The sequence below is a fragment of the Cyphellophora europaea genome (assembly GCF_000365145.1).
Source record: "Cyphellophora europaea CBS 101466 unplaced genomic scaffold supercont1.7, whole genome shotgun sequence".
Classification (NCBI taxonomy): domain Eukaryota; kingdom Fungi; phylum Ascomycota; class Eurotiomycetes; order Chaetothyriales; family Cyphellophoraceae; genus Cyphellophora; species Cyphellophora europaea.
Genome location: NW_008481813.1, coordinates 450,969 through 466,860, shown reverse-complemented (window position 1 = coordinate 466,860; position 15,892 = coordinate 450,969). Strand labels below are relative to the sequence as shown.

At 54.1% G+C, this 15,892-nt stretch overlaps 7 protein-coding genes across 7 annotated transcripts; 4 read left to right on the top strand and 3 right to left on the bottom strand.

The window, feature by feature from the left end:
* Window positions 1-563: 563 nt before the first annotated feature.
* On the bottom strand, window positions 564-2,861 carry HMPREF1541_07263 (uncharacterized protein; the record flags this gene model as incomplete). The annotated part of the gene is made up of 1 exon (XM_008721587.1): window positions 564-2,861. The coding sequence occupies one exon, from the start codon at window positions 2,859-2,861 to the stop codon at window positions 564-566; it is 2,298 nt and encodes a 765-aa protein (XP_008719809.1).
* Window positions 2,862-3,372: 511 nt separating this feature from the next.
* Window positions 3,373-3,990, top strand: HMPREF1541_07262 (uncharacterized protein; the record flags this gene model as incomplete). Its single annotated transcript, XM_008721586.1, has 1 exon — window positions 3,373-3,990. The coding sequence occupies one exon, from the start codon at window positions 3,373-3,375 to the stop codon at window positions 3,988-3,990; it is 618 nt and encodes a 205-aa protein (XP_008719808.1).
* Window positions 3,991-4,315: 325 nt separating this feature from the next.
* On the bottom strand, window positions 4,316-4,852 carry HMPREF1541_07261 (uncharacterized protein; the record flags this gene model as incomplete). Its single annotated transcript, XM_008721585.1, has 1 exon — window positions 4,316-4,852. The coding sequence occupies one exon, from the start codon at window positions 4,850-4,852 to the stop codon at window positions 4,316-4,318; it is 537 nt and encodes a 178-aa protein (XP_008719807.1).
* A 402-nt stretch (window positions 4,853-5,254) lies between these two features.
* HMPREF1541_07260 (uncharacterized protein) lies at window positions 5,255-8,932 on the top strand (the record flags this gene model as incomplete). Its single annotated transcript, XM_008721584.1, has 1 exon — window positions 5,255-8,932. The coding sequence occupies one exon, from the start codon at window positions 5,255-5,257 to the stop codon at window positions 8,930-8,932; it is 3,678 nt and encodes a 1,225-aa protein (XP_008719806.1).
* Window positions 8,933-9,447: 515 nt separating this feature from the next.
* On the top strand, window positions 9,448-12,347 carry HMPREF1541_07259 (uncharacterized protein; the record flags this gene model as incomplete). The annotated part of the gene is made up of 2 exons (XM_008721583.1): window positions 9,448-12,100; window positions 12,202-12,347. The coding sequence occupies 2 exons, from the start codon at window positions 9,448-9,450 to the stop codon at window positions 12,345-12,347; spliced, it is 2,799 nt and encodes a 932-aa protein (XP_008719805.1).
* Window positions 12,348-13,412: 1,065 nt separating this feature from the next.
* Window positions 13,413-14,177, bottom strand: HMPREF1541_07258 (uncharacterized protein; the record flags this gene model as incomplete). The annotated part of the gene is made up of 1 exon (XM_008721582.1): window positions 13,413-14,177. The coding sequence occupies one exon, from the start codon at window positions 14,175-14,177 to the stop codon at window positions 13,413-13,415; it is 765 nt and encodes a 254-aa protein (XP_008719804.1).
* Window positions 14,178-15,068: 891 nt separating this feature from the next.
* HMPREF1541_07257 (uncharacterized protein) lies at window positions 15,069-15,410 on the top strand (the record flags this gene model as incomplete). The annotated part of the gene is made up of 2 exons (XM_008721581.1): window positions 15,069-15,275; window positions 15,330-15,410. The coding sequence occupies 2 exons, from the start codon at window positions 15,069-15,071 to the stop codon at window positions 15,408-15,410; spliced, it is 288 nt and encodes a 95-aa protein (XP_008719803.1).
* Between the last annotated feature and the right edge of the window lie 482 nt (window positions 15,411-15,892).

Below are 15,892 nucleotides of genomic sequence, written 5' to 3'. Positions count from 1 at the left end.
CGTGATCAGATGCAACAAAGCGTTCCAAGAGGGCGACCGAAGGCGAGCACCTCAATGGTATGCCATGATTGGTGCGAAGGCCGCCCGGGCTATCGATAATGCTAGTGCAGTGCACAGCCCACACACCTACGCAGCTACGCCCACATACCAGCTTGGAACCGCCTAACTGGCCACCCCACTGGCTGGTAGGCCTAGTCACGGGCGCGACGGGCGGCGTTGTCCTTCCAATGCAGAGTAGGGGAGCACGACCGCGCACGATAGCGTAGCGAGCATTCTAAGTCATGCTGCAAGCCACGGACCCAACCTCGTCCACGCATGCGTCTTCCCACAGTGCCTGACGACGCCTCGGTCCCTCGAGGCCATACCTTGTTAAACTCTGTCGTCGTCAGCTGGTTAATAAGGCAGGGACTGTGCCCTGGACTACACCAGGAACAACTTGAACAGATCACCGTCATGACATTTCCAGTCCCGAGGAGTGGGGTATCTCTATCTATCCGGGAGCGAAACTCCATGATCTACTCCGTAGACTAACGACCTTCGTCAGGTTTCATGACCTTGATCGTCTATACTTCTTTGTGATCGATATCACGGTTGTCATCCAGACTCGTCTTGGCGGTTTGTCGACCAAGCTCTCTTAACTTTCGAGAGAGTAACCCGTCGCCATTGAACACGGGAGATGGACTCCGAGGTTGGAGATCCATCGCGGTTCCCCATGGGACGGGTGATCCGCGCTGCGAGATGGAGCTACGCAAAAAGCCGTGTACCTCGGGAGATGTGGGCCGAGAGCCGTGACTGCTACTGCCATTCGATGTTTGTGGCACCTCTGCCGGGCTGACTTCTTGATGAAGAATTTGTGTCTGTTTCTGCTGAGTGTGGAATAGTAGCTGAGGGGAGCTGAAGGACACAGGCGACGATGAGTGAACCAAGCCGTCCATCATATCGAGCTGCGGCGATGCTAGTACTGGCGATGGCGATGGCGACGGCGACGGCAGGAAGCCCTCCGCTCCGCTCTGACTCCGCGAGTTTGGCTGCGAGTTGCGCAATACCAGTGCACTGAACTTTGGCTCCGGAATTTGAACCTCATTGCGAAGCTTCTCTTTACCATCGGGCACGCGATTGGCGAATACAATCTTCACGCCGTCATATAGATAGAACCTCCCTTTGCCCAAGCAGCAGAACTTCAAGTGGATCAGGTATCGAAGCACATGCTTGCCTGACAATGGATCCTGGATGGGTTTGTCCGATAAAACGTTTTCCAAGATCGGCCCTGTTGAGAAACTTCGCTGCCGTACAAAGGTCTTGGTGCCTGGTTGCATCCCATCAAGGTCATATGGCACCAAGAAAAGCTTCACAGCTGTATTGTTCGGATTTTTGACAATAATCTGCAGTTGCCCTTGCTGTGGCACCCTGTACGCTCCACCGATGGCTGACTTCCTGGTGTGCGTCCCTTTCGCTGTGTTGTCGGCTGCTCGACCCTCGCTAATAGACGTATCCTGCGGCTGTATGCGCTCTGCGGTCATTGCATTGGCATCACTCAGACTTGGTCTTTGCTTCTTCCGGGGCATCTGTTCAGGCGCTATCAAGTTGTGTTGTAGATCAATGGTCCCCACGTAAGGGCTTGGGCTATCGTCCGAGATCGTTCGTGGTCCCGACGTCGAAGGATAGCTGTAGAAGACGGCCGGAAACGGCACTGTCACATGCGCCGGACATTTCAGCTTTTCTGGACACTTGCCTTTTCCCATGACGCCAATCTTGGCCACAAACTCCAAAGGCTTGGAGGGGGCAGTAGACATACGGCCCCTGATGATCGACTCCTCGAATGATCCTACCATGGACGTACGCTGACGTGGAGACGTTTCGGAAGCGTGTGAGAGGCGCCTTTGCCGGCTAGGATATACTGTGGATGCAGACGGTGCGGGCTGATAGGTAAAAGATGTCAGGGAGCGGCGTGGTTGGTGGTTCCGGGGAACGGTCGCTTCACGTCTGAAGCTGGGTGGCGTAATGCTGGGACTCGACTCCAGTGACGAGAATTGTAACGCTGATGTCATTGGCGAGGGTAGGGTCTTTCTCCTATCGGCTCGGTTCTGTGGCCTGGGCGGAGGGTGTACTTCAGAGAAGTCCAGACTAGGGTTATTGACTGCATTGACCAGCGGGCTAGTGGGAGCCCGCATTACAAAGCTCGACGATAGGCTGCTGCCAAGAGATGGTGCTCTTGATCGCTGTCGAATGTCTAGTGGTATGGGGTCAAAGGCGGCAGGATCTGATGTGTGGCGTTGAAAGCGACCGAAAAGAGACGGTGGAATCCAGTGCGCAGGTGAATCGGCGTCAGGAACTGGAGGAGAAGCACTATTCGGGTTCATCCGTGGCGGGATTTGCAGTGGGCTACCGTACGCACTACTGCTCTCGTGAAAGTCGCCCGTATGAAGTGCTGAAGGTGGCCGTGGTGTAGCGTGCGAGATCGGTGTCGAGGGTCGGGCTTGCTCGGCTTCCGGCTTTGCTTCTTCCATCCAAACATCTTCCTGCGGTTGTTTGGACACGGAGGACACTCTACCTTCAGCCTGTGCGTTTGCTTCGGCACAAAGAGCTTCAAGATTCGGCTTGGGCACCCACGTAGGTCGTTGTCCGCGTTTGATGCATTGTATCAACTCTTCCCTGTCCGACGTTCGGATCTCTGCCTCCTCGGAGGAGTCTCTTGGGGCTGGCTGGGTATCGGTTGCCGCATACTGGTCGTCTCGTTGCTCAGGATCTGGGGAAGTCTGCTCGTTCTCTGGCCGGTATCGAGCCATTGCCAGTGACTCAGTGATCTTCCTGCGTTTGATCGGTCTCCGCCAGAAGGTTTCTGGACCGAAGACGAAGGGCATGCCCACGCAAAATATATGCACAGTCTTTGTACTCTACCTCCCTTGTCTGCTCCTGCGATACTGTAGTGGCCGGGTGCACATGCCCACCATGACACTGCCGCAGACTGCCGACTGAAACTGAAACAGGCTTAACGACGTCACCGGCTGGAATACTGAAAGACGGGAGTAAATAATCGCAGTGACCAAGAGCTGTGTGAGCTACTCAGAGTGGTTTGATGAATGAGGCGAGGAGTTGAGCGGTTGAAGTAGGGTCAGGTAGCTCGAAACACGACTGGAGACTTCATGGTGACTCAAAGGACTGGTCATGGTCATCTGCATGGACCACCCCCACTCAGCGCTCCAAAGCCGCCCGATCGCCCGCTTGCCGTTGGGGCCCCACTCTCAAGAGACGTTGGCTTCTGGCGAATGCTCAAAACTTCCGACGCTTCTGCCCACTCGAGTGCCCATTCGTTCAACTGTCCAACGCTGGATACACCACATTCTAGGACTGAAGGACGAACAAGAGACGACTATGAGTCTCAAAAGAAGTCGGCACGAGGTCTCGGAGGATGCGCAGCCGAAAAAAAAGCGCAAAGGATTTAGCGTTGGCCCTGCAAACCTACCTGATGGTACATATCGCAGGAAGACACAAAAGATAAAGAGCGATCTGATCCAAAAGGCAAAAGTCAGGAAGGAGTATGCAAAGGTCAAGGCAAGGGAAGAAGCCGAGCGACACGCACAGGAGGGCAGCAGTCACAATGCCGGACAGTTCACAGACGCCACAGAGCAACCTGAGCCCGCACCTCTGGATTTGCACCCAGATCGACAAGCTATGCTAGACGCACCTGAGCAACCTCAGCCAGGAAGGATAAAAGACCACAGCGGTGTGTCGGACAACGTCAATGGATTTCGTGCCAGAAGAAGAGAGCGCAGACCTCAAGAGTCAAAATTCAAGAAGGAACTGGAGGCTGCGGAGCAAAAGCGGTTGCAAATGGAAGCGAGGACAAAGGCGATCGAGGCCAGAGGCAAGGAACGCAAGGCTATGGCGAAAGCGAAGCGACCTGGTAAGAATGGCAAGCAGAAGCTAGGTCGTCAAAGCACGGTGTTGCTCAATCGTGTTGAGCGGTTGATGGGCGAGGGCACTATCTGAGGCCGCTCTTGGCTTCTTCCGACATGAGTGCATATGAGCACTCGGCCAACACACGGTGGCCACATCATTGGTCGTACTCATTCCCCTGAGTCTTGCGATTCTGCTTTCAGAGGCTACTTCTTGCGACTTGCTAGCCACATTGCGACCATCAAATCCGTAAGGTTCAGCTTCGCCAGTATCTGAAGCTAGATTGCAGTTGGTGCCTCCAATTTGATGGTGATCTGTAGACCTTGATTGCGGACAGACGCGTGTAATGCTCTGCTATGCTGAGAGGCCTGGGGCCTCGCGCGAGGTATCGAATGTCCTCGGATCCTTGATCATGGTCTTAAGAAGCATCGTCTGATCGGCCATCTGGTGGTACATTGACGCTTCTGGACATGCCCATCACCACATTATCCAGTTGCTTCAAGCATTCGCGCATTTCTTTCCGCTTCTCTCTCCGCTGCCTCTCCACATTTCTCACCTCTTCGGCCAAGCGCTGAATCTCCTCGTTCTGCTCCTGTTCTCCTGTACCAATTCCAGGCAGCCGCCGGATGAGATATTCGATTTGTTGACCTTTCCTGACCAAGTCTTCGGCCAGGTCCTGTTGTGCTTGATCGAACTCATTGGGAGATTTGGGCTGAAGATCCATATTGTCGGGATCGGAATCCTCGGGACCCAATTTGTAAGTTACGTACTTGTGTCTGCCAGAATGTCCATCCGCAAGCTTTGCATCTTTGGGAGGGATGCTGTAGGCATCACCAGGAATCTCATCTGGAGCAATCAACGGATGTCGGCGATGATGGTAGCTGATGGTGGAAAAGAACTGTATCAATAGCTGATCATAGCATGTTTGCAGTTGTGTCAGGATATCTGATGACATGTTGCCGACTCGAAATGGTTTCGTATGCTGAAGCAGCTTGCTGAACCAGGCGGGACGGAATAAATGTAAGTACACAGACGAGGCGACCAGGAAGCCAGTTGCCTGTAGGAAATAAGCTCGCTATCTCCAGGGAATGCGGGCTGCGGGCTGGACCGCGGGTGCTCGAATGTTCGTTGCCTTCGTCTCCGTTGCGCATCATCCTCTTCTTAGGTCATCCTGTATAGTCATTCCAACGACTTCCAACCCTCATGACCAGATTTTTAGTGATCTGTACTTGCCTTACATCGAAGTCGTAGTCTTCCACGCCAGCGACTATGGGCATACGTTTTCACATGCTGTTGTTCATTTAGCCATCAGTAGCGTCGCTCACGCCCCGCCCAACAACTGTGGCAATCTAACGATATGCATCACTCGTTCACCGGGAGTGCACGCAAGCCCAGACAAGTCAATCTCTCCGGAAGGCCTTCTTCGAATCCTTGGGCAAGCCTTCCGGGATCCACAAACAAACCTGCGCAGAGTAGTACCACCCTCGCTAATGCGCAGGCCGATCGAGTCCGCCGCCAGCACGAAAGAGACCGATTGAACGCTTCCCGCCAGCTGCAAAGAACATGGAGAGGTCATTCGAGTCGGCGTCAGCAAAGAGCCAAGTTCAGAGCAGAGTGGGATCAAAAGGAGGCTGCTCGGCTGAACCAGGTTCAGGTTGACTATACTGAGGTCCTCAACACGACTTTTGCCGGGGCTACATATGAAAGCAGTAAGCAACTCGGCGAACAGCTTCGATTACTGGTCGGGTTCCAAGAATATCGCAAACATGAGGTGAGAAACGAAAAGGACACGACGAGACTAGTATACTTTGCCTCCGCCCTCCGCCGTTCAGATGTCGATACTACCGATCCGTCAATGCGGTTAAGATTACGCAAATTGGGGATACATGCCGCGAGGCATATCAAGAGCATCAGGACAGCGAAATCTGTGGCCCCTAGAAATCAAGATCTAATTCAGCTTGCACGGCTAATCCTACTCCTTTCGAGTCTGATACCTGACGAAATGATGCAATCTTCGCCGCTGTTCATGGAGGTCCTCAAGGGCCTGGTCGATGTCAGTTGCGCTACAGATGTTCAATCAGCCGGTACTGCTGCCATTATCGGCGTGCTTTCTGCTCCCTCATCTTCATCCATGATCGGCTACCAAGCCTTTGCAACTCAACTTCTTGGAAACGAATCTCTCTCACAGAATAGCCATGTATTGGAAGCATTCGCATCGTCAGTCAGCCGTCGTTCACTCCTTCGAGCCTTGCGTTCTCCGATGAGCACGACCCCACCCAAGTCACAGATCTGGCAGCTAGCATACCTGATATGGATCGAACGTCAGGCACATGGCAAGATTTCTGTTGTTGAGAAGTCGGAATTTATCCAAGCATTGTCAGCACTTTTAGGGGCATGTGCAAACGAGATTTGCGACCGACTCGGCATTCTCGATGTGCCAATGAACGTGGCCGACAGTGATGGTTTCTTTCCACTGGAGCCTTTCGTCCTGGAGAACCTCCGAGCAATTAGCGAGGAGCAGGCAGTTCGTGAAGCGATCCTAATTGTCAGTCGGCGAGAAGTTGCCAACGGGACTCAGCAAGCATCGGATTTCGATGCTACGAGGCGGCTAGCAGACTACGCTGTATCGATGCTTCGTGCTTTCTCTTCCAACGGCGACAAGGCACGGAACATAAGACAATGGCTGTGGCAAACGACAGTCACGACTTCAACCGGCGCTAGCATATCAACACTACAGTATCTCTGGGACACGATCTCACAGACCAGAGTCTTCAAGAAGATATGCCAGAGCCATCGTAGCGTTCTATCTGCCCTCCGCGAGGCAAGCCCGGAGACAAACCAGATCGGCCGACCGGCCCCAGGCGAAGAAGAACTTGAGCATTGGCGCGTGGAGTGGCGCATCATTCTTCTTTTCATGGAGCTGTACTCTTTTGTGCTGCAAGTAATAGAAGACGACGAGTTCTTCTCTGGAGCTCAGAATCTTGGTGATGAAGCTTCGAGAACAGCATCTTATTCTGGCCGTAGAGGGCTTGCCCTGCAGGACGCAGCCGCCTTGACGACCTTTTTAAAGAACTTGACATTCGTGCTGTACTGGAATGCGGCCGACCTAGTCCCAAGCACAGAAGTGGAAGAACTCGGAGCCTTCGCAAGTCTCTTCGGAGCTCCTCAGTCTTCTCGATTTGACGGTTCCAAAGGCTCTACGGAGAGACCCAAAGATCAGGCTCTGGCCGGCAATGGTGTGTCACACACTTACCTCAAGGGTTTGTCGACTTCACTACTGCGCATGCTCCATGAGCGAGACTCGAGAAGAAAATTCGTCCCCACGGACCACTGGCTCATGACGAGCCAGGTCGATATGACTGGCTTCATTTCGGCTGTGGTAGACGAAGAGGAGAAAAGGCACCAGATGGTCGATGAAGATGAGCCCAACGAGGACGATTCAATTGAAGAAGATCTGGTGACAGCCGCTAGCCAGTCTCCGCGGTCAATGTTTGCGCAGCTCATGTCTGGGAGTGGAGGCTTCAACTACGCCGCAGCCACGTCACGACACGGGCAAGCCGAGCGGCGGAAGCTGCAGGCTCGGAAGAAGCGTATGATAGAGTCTCTGGCCCCTCGACTGGAAATATTGCGGAACTTGCCCTTTTTCATCCCATTCGAAACTAGAGTTCAGATATTCCGCGAGTTCGTCTACAAGGACCAGCTGCGTCGACGAGCGGGTCATGTGGATCCTGACATCTGGCGTATGAGTGTTGCTCGTAACACGATGGGTAGGGAGATTGATGGACGATCTCCTGGCCACGATATCATCAGCCGTCAACACGCGGAGATTCGCCGTGAATCTGTCTTTGAAGATGCCTACGAAAGTTACTATCCCCTGGGTGACAAGTTGAAAGAGCCCATTCAGATCAGCTTCATTGATAAATTTGGTGCACCAGAAGCTGGCATTGATGGTGGAGGCGTGACCAAGGAATTCCTAACCAGTGTCACCAGCGAGGCACTGGATCCGAACCGGAGCATGGCCATGTTTTCGGAGAATGCTCAACACTACCTCTATCCGAATCCCGTGATATGGCAGGAGACGCAAGAAAATCTTCGCCGGATGGGGCTGAAGGAGGGAAGTGAGGCTCGAAATCACCATCTACGAGAATTTCTCCGGCGCTACGAATTTTTGGGTCGTGTCATCGGAAAGTGCTTGTATGAGGGTATCTTGATTGATATCAACTTTGCTGGATTCTTTCTGCTGAAGTGGGCTTTGACAGGAGGCAGCACGGTGGCTACCAAGGAGACGGGTTATCGAGCTTCGATCAATGACCTTCGGGAGTATGATGAAGAGCTGTACCAAGGCTTACTTAAGCTGAAGTACTACCCGGGCGATGTGGAGGCAGACTTTGGGCTCAACTTCACTGTCAACGATACCCTGCATTTGACGGACAGCGATGGAAAGGAGACGGAAGTGGTCAAGACGATCAAACTGTATCCTGACGGTGCCAACAAGGTGGTGGACAACGTGTGGCGGCACATTTATATTGACAGAATGGTCAGGTATCGCCTGCAAGACCAGCCTGAGAGAGTGACGAGTGCGTTTCTACAGGGGCTGGGACAGATCGTCTCACCGAGCTGGCTGGCCATGTTCAACCAGAAGGAGCTGCAAAAGCTTGTGGGCGGCGACAACACAGATCTCGACATTGCGGACCTTCGGCGCAACACGCAGTATGGCGGATTATATGTGATTGGAGACGACGGGTTGGAGCATCCTACCGTGGAGCTTTTCTGGAAGGCCATGCAGGAGATGGACGATGCAGACCGCCGCCGGGTGTTGAAATTCGTCACCAGTACACCTCGAGCACCGTTGTTGGGCTTCAGCAACCTCAACCCCAAATTCAGCATTCGCGACTCGAGCGCGGATCAGGAACGCCTCCCAAGCACAAGTACTTGTGTGAATCTGTTGAAGCTGCCACGGTATGGAGATCTGCAGACGATGAAGGACAAGCTGCTCTATGCGGCGAATTCGGGCGCCGGCTTTGATCTCTCTTGAGGCAGACTGATAGAGCTTCATCTAGCGTTTAGCGTGCATAGCAAGCAAGGGACGCTGCTTGAATGACTTGCATAGAGATAGAAGAATGACCCAACCATGATACCCCACCACATCTGCTAGTCGCTTCACCAACTGCCTGAGGTGCTCTACCGGCCAAGCTTGGGGCCTGTCTCCATGCGGCGAACATGACCCCTGAGCGCACATGATGCAGTTGGGCGGTTTGCATCGTGACACAATTCAGATATCCGAAATTCTGGTAACGAATCAATCTGTGCAGCAACAGCACGCCCCTTGATAACGTTCTTTCTGGCAGGGCCAAAAGCAATCGACCACCCCGCCGCAGCCCTCGACGCGTGGAGCTTCTCAATCAACCTGTGGGCTCTGGGCTTCCCTGTTCGCCCGCCTGGTCCTAACTTCTGCCAGCCCACCCGTCTCCCGTCTCCCCACATGTGACGATTCCACCTTGAGCAGCCGCTTCTGTCATTTTAAAGACTGCCTTTACGCACCGATGTCGAATGCACAACAGCACGCGATCTCGCAGTCTCCGCTCGAGTACGCAGTATCGTGATAACCCTGACGAATCGTCTGGCCCGGCCGTCGAGCTCACCGTCCTTCAGCCTTCCGGAAGGGCTGCGCAATCAACCGCGACAAAACGAGAGCTTCGTCGTCAACAACAGAGGCTCGAGAAACTCGAGTCTCTCGCCGAGCGCGAAGAGATGAAATTCTCCCACAGCATTCAATTTAATGCTGTACCTGATTGGAGCAACCACTACATCTCCTACAGCAATCTGAAAAAGCTGATTTATACACTTGAGAAGCAGATCAATCAGAAGCCGACCGCTGGTCAAGATGAAGAGAACAGTGCCCTGCTGGGCGGGCAGTTGGACCCTGACACAACCTTCAAGCGTATGCTGGACAGTGAGCTTGACAAAGTCTGCTCGTTCTACAGATTGAAAGAGCTGGAAATATTCGGAGAGCTTGAACAACTTCTTAAAGATGTCGAGCACTACAAGGCCGAGACACAGGATGTTGATATGGATGAAGTGGTAGACGCCGAAAACCGCAGAAGGGTGAATAGGTCTTCCAGCATATTTCAGATGCCGTTCCGGCGGAAAAGAAGGGCGTCCACCTTAAGCGCCAGCCTGGAGGAGCCAGAGCTTGAGGACGATAGCGACAGCGATGCTGACGATAATTCGGCTATGCTGCGAAAAACAAAGTCACGCCCAAACAAGCCACGGAGTAAGAGTGTATGGGATGGCGGATCTGCCCTGGATGGAATGGCTGATTCGAGGGAAGACTTGAGACTCGCACAAGACTCAGCCTCAATGTTGCGTCGGCGACCAAGCATGGCGATGGAGTTGGAGCAGAATGAGCCTGGCCAGCTGTCTGCCCTCTACGATTCTGGCATCAACGTCAAGAAGCGCATCATCAACCTATACGTCTCATTGTGTGAGCTGAAGTCATTTATCCAGCTAAATCAGACTGGCTTCAAAAAGGCGACCAAGAAGTACGACAAGGTCTGCAATCGCGATATCCGCAAGAACTACATGGAGAAGTCGGTTAGTCCGTCATATCCATTCCGAGAAACGACCCTTGCCCATGTGGACGAGCACATCCGGCAAATTGAGAGCACGTACGCAGAAGTCGTCACCAAGGGCGATCTGCCTCTCGCGCGCCGTGAGCTCCGTCTTCATCTGAGAGAGCATGTTGTGTGGGAGCGCAACACCGTCTGGCGAGAGATGATTGGCATTGAGCGCAAGACCCAAGCAGCCAACTTTGGCCTCCGGCAGACTCTCCTCGGCGGCAACAATGACCCTTCCAAAGCTCGCCTACAAGGTGATCAGGAAGATCCTAAGACGAAAGAGTTCCAGACACCTGTCGGCCGCTATCATCTGCCGCGATGGATGGTCTCGTCCACCTTCCTCACCTTGCTCGTCATTCTCTCCATATTCATCCTTCTTCTCGCCATTCCCATCATGAAGAAACCGGAACAACAGAACTGCCTCGCGATGCTCGTCTTTGTCTCACTTCTGTGGGCTACGGAAGCAATCCCCCTGTTCGTCACATCCCTGCTTGTTCCTTTCCTAGTGGTCATCCTGCGCATTATGCGCTCCGAAGACAAGCCACATACTCGACTCGACTCTGCTGCAGCCACCAAAGCCGTCTTCGCCGCCATGTGGACGCCTGTTATCATGCTCTTACTAGGCGGCTTCACCATTGCCGCGGCCCTCAGCAAATACGACATTGCGAAGATGATGGCGACCTTCGTGCTCAGCAAAGCCGGTACCCGCGCTAGAACTGTGCTTATCACTAACATGTTCGTTGCGATGTTCCTGTCAATGTGGATTAGCAACGTGGCGGCTCCCGTCCTATGCTTTTCCATTATTCAGCCAATTTTGCGCAACCTGCCGGCGGATTCGAACATGAGTAAGGCACTCATTCTCGGCATCGCCCTGGCTAGTAACATCGGTGGTGCCGCCTCTCCTATCGCTTCGCCGCAGAACATCATCGCGCTCCAGAACATGCATCCCGGTCCTAGCTGGGGCATATGGTTCTTCGTCGCGTTGCCCGTCTGTATTATCACGATCCTGTTAATCTGGCTGCTGCTCCTGGTCTCCTTCAAACCCGGTCGTGGAACCACCATCGTCCCTATCCGTCGCATGAAGGACCGGCTAAACGGCGTGCAGTACTTCATCATCTTCGTGACGCTCGCCACGATCGTGCTGTGGTGTACAAGCCACCAGCTCTCCTCGATCTTCGGCGACATGGGTGTCATCGCCATCATTCCCCTAGTGCTCTTCTTCGGTACCGGCATCCTCACAAAAGAAGACTTCAACAACTTCCTCTGGACCATCATCATCCTGGCTGCCGGCGGGCTCTCGCTTGGCAAAGCCGTGAGCTCCTCGGGTCTGCTGCACACCATCGCCAAGAGCATCACGGACAGCGTCTCCGACTTCTCCATCTACGGCGTCTTGCTGGTGTTTGCGGGCCTGATCCTCGTCGTAGCCACCTTCATCAGCCACACGGTCGCGGCCCTCATCATCCTGCCGCTCGTGCAGCAGGTCGGCGCCAACATGAAGGACCCGCACCCGAATCTGCTGGTCATGGGTGGCGCGCTCATGTGCAGTGCCGCCATGGGTCTGCCGACCAGTGGATTTCCAAACATGAGTAAGTTGATATAAACCCCCTTTCTATTTCTTTTCCTCGGCGCTCCCTCTCTATCTTTCTCCTCATGGATTAGGCGCTAGCAGTGCTGACGTATCAACCAGCGGCCATCATGATGGAGGTCCCCGAGACGGGCGTGCGCTACCTGCGCGTCCAGCACTTCCTGACGCGCGGCGTCCCCAGCAGTATCCTGGCCGGCGCAACCATCGTCACGGTTGGGTATGGTTTGATGGTTGCGGCGGGTTTGTAAGACTCTGACATCCTGACCCCCTTGTTTGAGCTCTTTGTATGGGAATGAGGGAGCTATTGGGCTCGCACCGAGCAGGTTCATTGCGGTAGGAGTGGTAGCTGCGTAAGCTGCGCTTTTGGGCGGTTCATGGGAAGGTGTCTTGGAAGTGGATGGGGGTGCTGGCAAGAAAGACTTGGTCATATTGGATAGGATAGGACTATACTAGGTAGCTTCAACCGTACGATATTCAGGTCTGTGTAGAATGTCAATCCACTTGCATTGTGTCTCTCTTGCTGCTATCTATCGGTATAGCACCCCGTCTGATATAGCGCTGATATAGGAGCCTGGGCGTCACCTCCCACGGTCTCAAGACATGCTTGAATGCGTAAGCCAATACACATATTCTATTGGGGTATCTTCTGTGCGACGTAACGAAGATATACGCATCTTGTACAGCAAGGACATTTGAGCCCACTTGTGCGCCGAGGTCCGTATGGAGGGCATAGTCCTCCATACGTTAAGGGCGATGCTGTCCTTCGGGCGTACCGCCAAGCGCCGCACCCACGCTTTCCATTCTAGTTTATTGCCGTGCGATTCAGATCATTGGGTCGGATGGGCACATCTCCATATTCTCCTCGTGGCCTGGGGCGATCTGCTCTCTTCGCACTGTATCGCAACTGCGACTGTAAGGCCGTGTTTTGATGCTGCGGCGGGCCTTGAAGGCGGTGGCATGGGTCGCATGCTCCTCATGGCTTCGTAGTCGAATTTGTCTCGTCTGTTGGCGGTTTTTGGTGTGGGCTCTCATCGGGAGGAGAATCGGTGCGCTTCCGCGATTCGTTGCCCTGCTTTTAGAAGAATGATCTCCGTTTTGCTTCGCTAGGGTCATAGGCTAGAGTGCGTTACAGCGCGGCAGGTGTATTTCGCAGATGGCGTGCGCAGTATCGATGTGATGGCTTGGTGTCTGATCAAAAGTAATCCTGAGCCACGCTGCGACTGTCGTTATTGCAGGGGGTGATGTTGTCTGATATGCTGCGCCGTAATGGCTGGCAGGGTTGGATTGAGGCCTTCACCTGTAGAGACACATGTTCAACCCACGGCGTTCCCATTTTCGGCATTCATCTTTTTGCCCCTTCGAACGACGTAGTACTTGCCCCAACGCCGACCCTCTTCCTCCCCGCTCGGTTTAAGGTCTTCCCACAGGAACCTCTCTGCGCCGCCATCATCACTGGCCTTCTCCGCCTCTTCTTCCCGCATGCGCTTTTGCTCCGCCTCAGCGGCAGCTCTGAGATCTGTTTTCCGCCTCCGCACGGTACCATTACGTCCGACTTTGGCCTCGTTGTCCAACCATGGCTGCAGGTCCGCGAGGGTCACCTGGCGTTCTTGCTTTGCCGCTTCTGTCTCGTCGCGAATGGCGACCAGCGGCTCGACGTCGGATGTATCGACCGACTGCAGATGCTTCACGAAGTGGACTTGGCTGCGGAGGTCGTGGAGGAGACGCGACTCCTCTTCTGCAGAACGCGGAAGGGGCAGCGCGGAGAGGCGGAGCAGGTGGTGCAGCTTCTGAGGCGTGATTTCGTCTTCGAGTGTGTCTGGGGCGGCCGCAGAGCCGGAAGGTGCGTCAACCGTCGATGCCTCTTCGGCCCCGATCGATGTTTCTGCTGGAGACGGCGTCTGTTCTTTGCGAAGGTTGCCGGGGGGGAGCAGAGACCGGACGCTCCAGGTAGGACTCTCGAGTAGTCGATCAATGCTTTTTGCAGGCGCGAGTTTAAGGACAGGGTTGGGGGAGATGTACTTCGTCCAGTCAGAACCACGCTGGACGAAACGCACCAGCGGACGGCCAGGCCAGCTCATCGTGGGAGGTACTTCCGATCAGAACATTTGTCGGCGGAATTATCTGAATGGACGGTTGTTCGCTGCAAGTATGCAGCCAGCCGGAGATAGCCGGAGTCGTGACTGACCGTTGGGCCTATACCGAAGTCGATCTAGTGGTGGCTACGATTACCCCCCAGGCCACCTCCTCTTGCAGTGACCAAAATGCTCTCTTCTGTCCCGTAATCGCCTCTGACTGTTGACGATAACTACAACGGTTGTGTGTTCATCCAGATTTGAGCGAGTCACCTAGCATGCTGAAGCCTCGGGCTGCTGCAACTGCCAGTGGTGCGTGGACCTAGCAGACCCCATTGTGAAACCACCTCGAGTCTCGGGGGGTTGTACCTTCGCATGTCTTCCTGATTGACAACTGAGTAAGCTCTTCTCATTCAAGGACGGATATAGATCGTAACATTATATCTGACCTAAGCCAACGAGGCATACACCGAGCGCCCAACAGCCGCTTTTGGGCACCGATCTACAGCGTAATTGCCGGCCTTCTATAATAACAGCCTGTGTTGCTGACCTTGCCAGTATGCCTGCTGTAAGACTTCAGGCCCGTTGGTCTTATATAAGACGAACGGCATCCGACGCCCTCGAGCCTCGAAACTCTTAAAGCTGCTCAGCTACATCGCTGAATCCCACGTCTGGCGAATCAACGAGACGCTGCCCCTAAAATGGGCCAGTGATTCTGGGCGGGTGGCTCTCTTGGGGGATGCCTGCCATGCTGTTCTACCAAATGTTGGCGAAGGTGGGGGACTGGCCGTGGAAGATGCTGCGACACTGGCCGAGTGTCTCGCTCGAGCAGAGTCTGAGCATGACATTCCCCGAGTATTGCGGGCGTATCAGCAGATCCGAGAACCTCGATGCAAGATGGTGCAGGCGAAGGCGAGAATGCTCCGAGGAGGCATGATGTTGCACGACGGTCCTGCACAACAAGGTAGAGATGAGACATTTAAGAGTTTCAGGTCGTGGCAGTTCAACGAGCCGTGGGTTGGAGAGCATATCGATGAGCTGCCGGCTAGTGTTATTGCGTCCAACTACATGGCATGGCAAAATGGGCACGATGCTGCCCTCTATGTAAGTCTTGTTCGCCATTGCCCATTTGTGGATTTCGTAGCTCATGTTTGGCAGGCCAACCATATGCTGGATCCAATGTCCAGTGCTGCGTCAGCAGAGGCGGTCTACGACGTTACCAATGGCGGGAATAGTTGAATGCGAGCTGTGCATTGGCAGGCAAAGTACACATCTATACACGACGTAGGCAAGCCCAAGCGCTCGACAGGGATGTTTCAGGCTATGTCTTCTGGTTATCGGAATTTAAGGGTCGCGACAAGCCACATGCAGCCACCGCTCTTGGAAATTGCTACTGTGTCGCACCGCTGGGGCTCAAAATAGCTTCAAGGCTGAATGCCATCTGGTCATCATCTACCACGCCAACGCCAGCGCATTCGTTCTGGAGGATGTGATCGCAGAACAGTGCTACACCGTAATCGCAATACCCTGGGCCTCCCTGACCCACGAATGGCTACTAGCCAGGCTTCGCCCGCTAGGGTTGGCCCCGAAGGACTGATCTACCAGGCCTTGTTAGCGAGGCCCCGCGTTTTGGATTGATGCTTAAAGTAGCCTAGTTTTTGCGAGGCTGACCAGGCGTGTGCCTTGCTTAAGCGACAGGCCCACAAGCCTGGGCCACCACC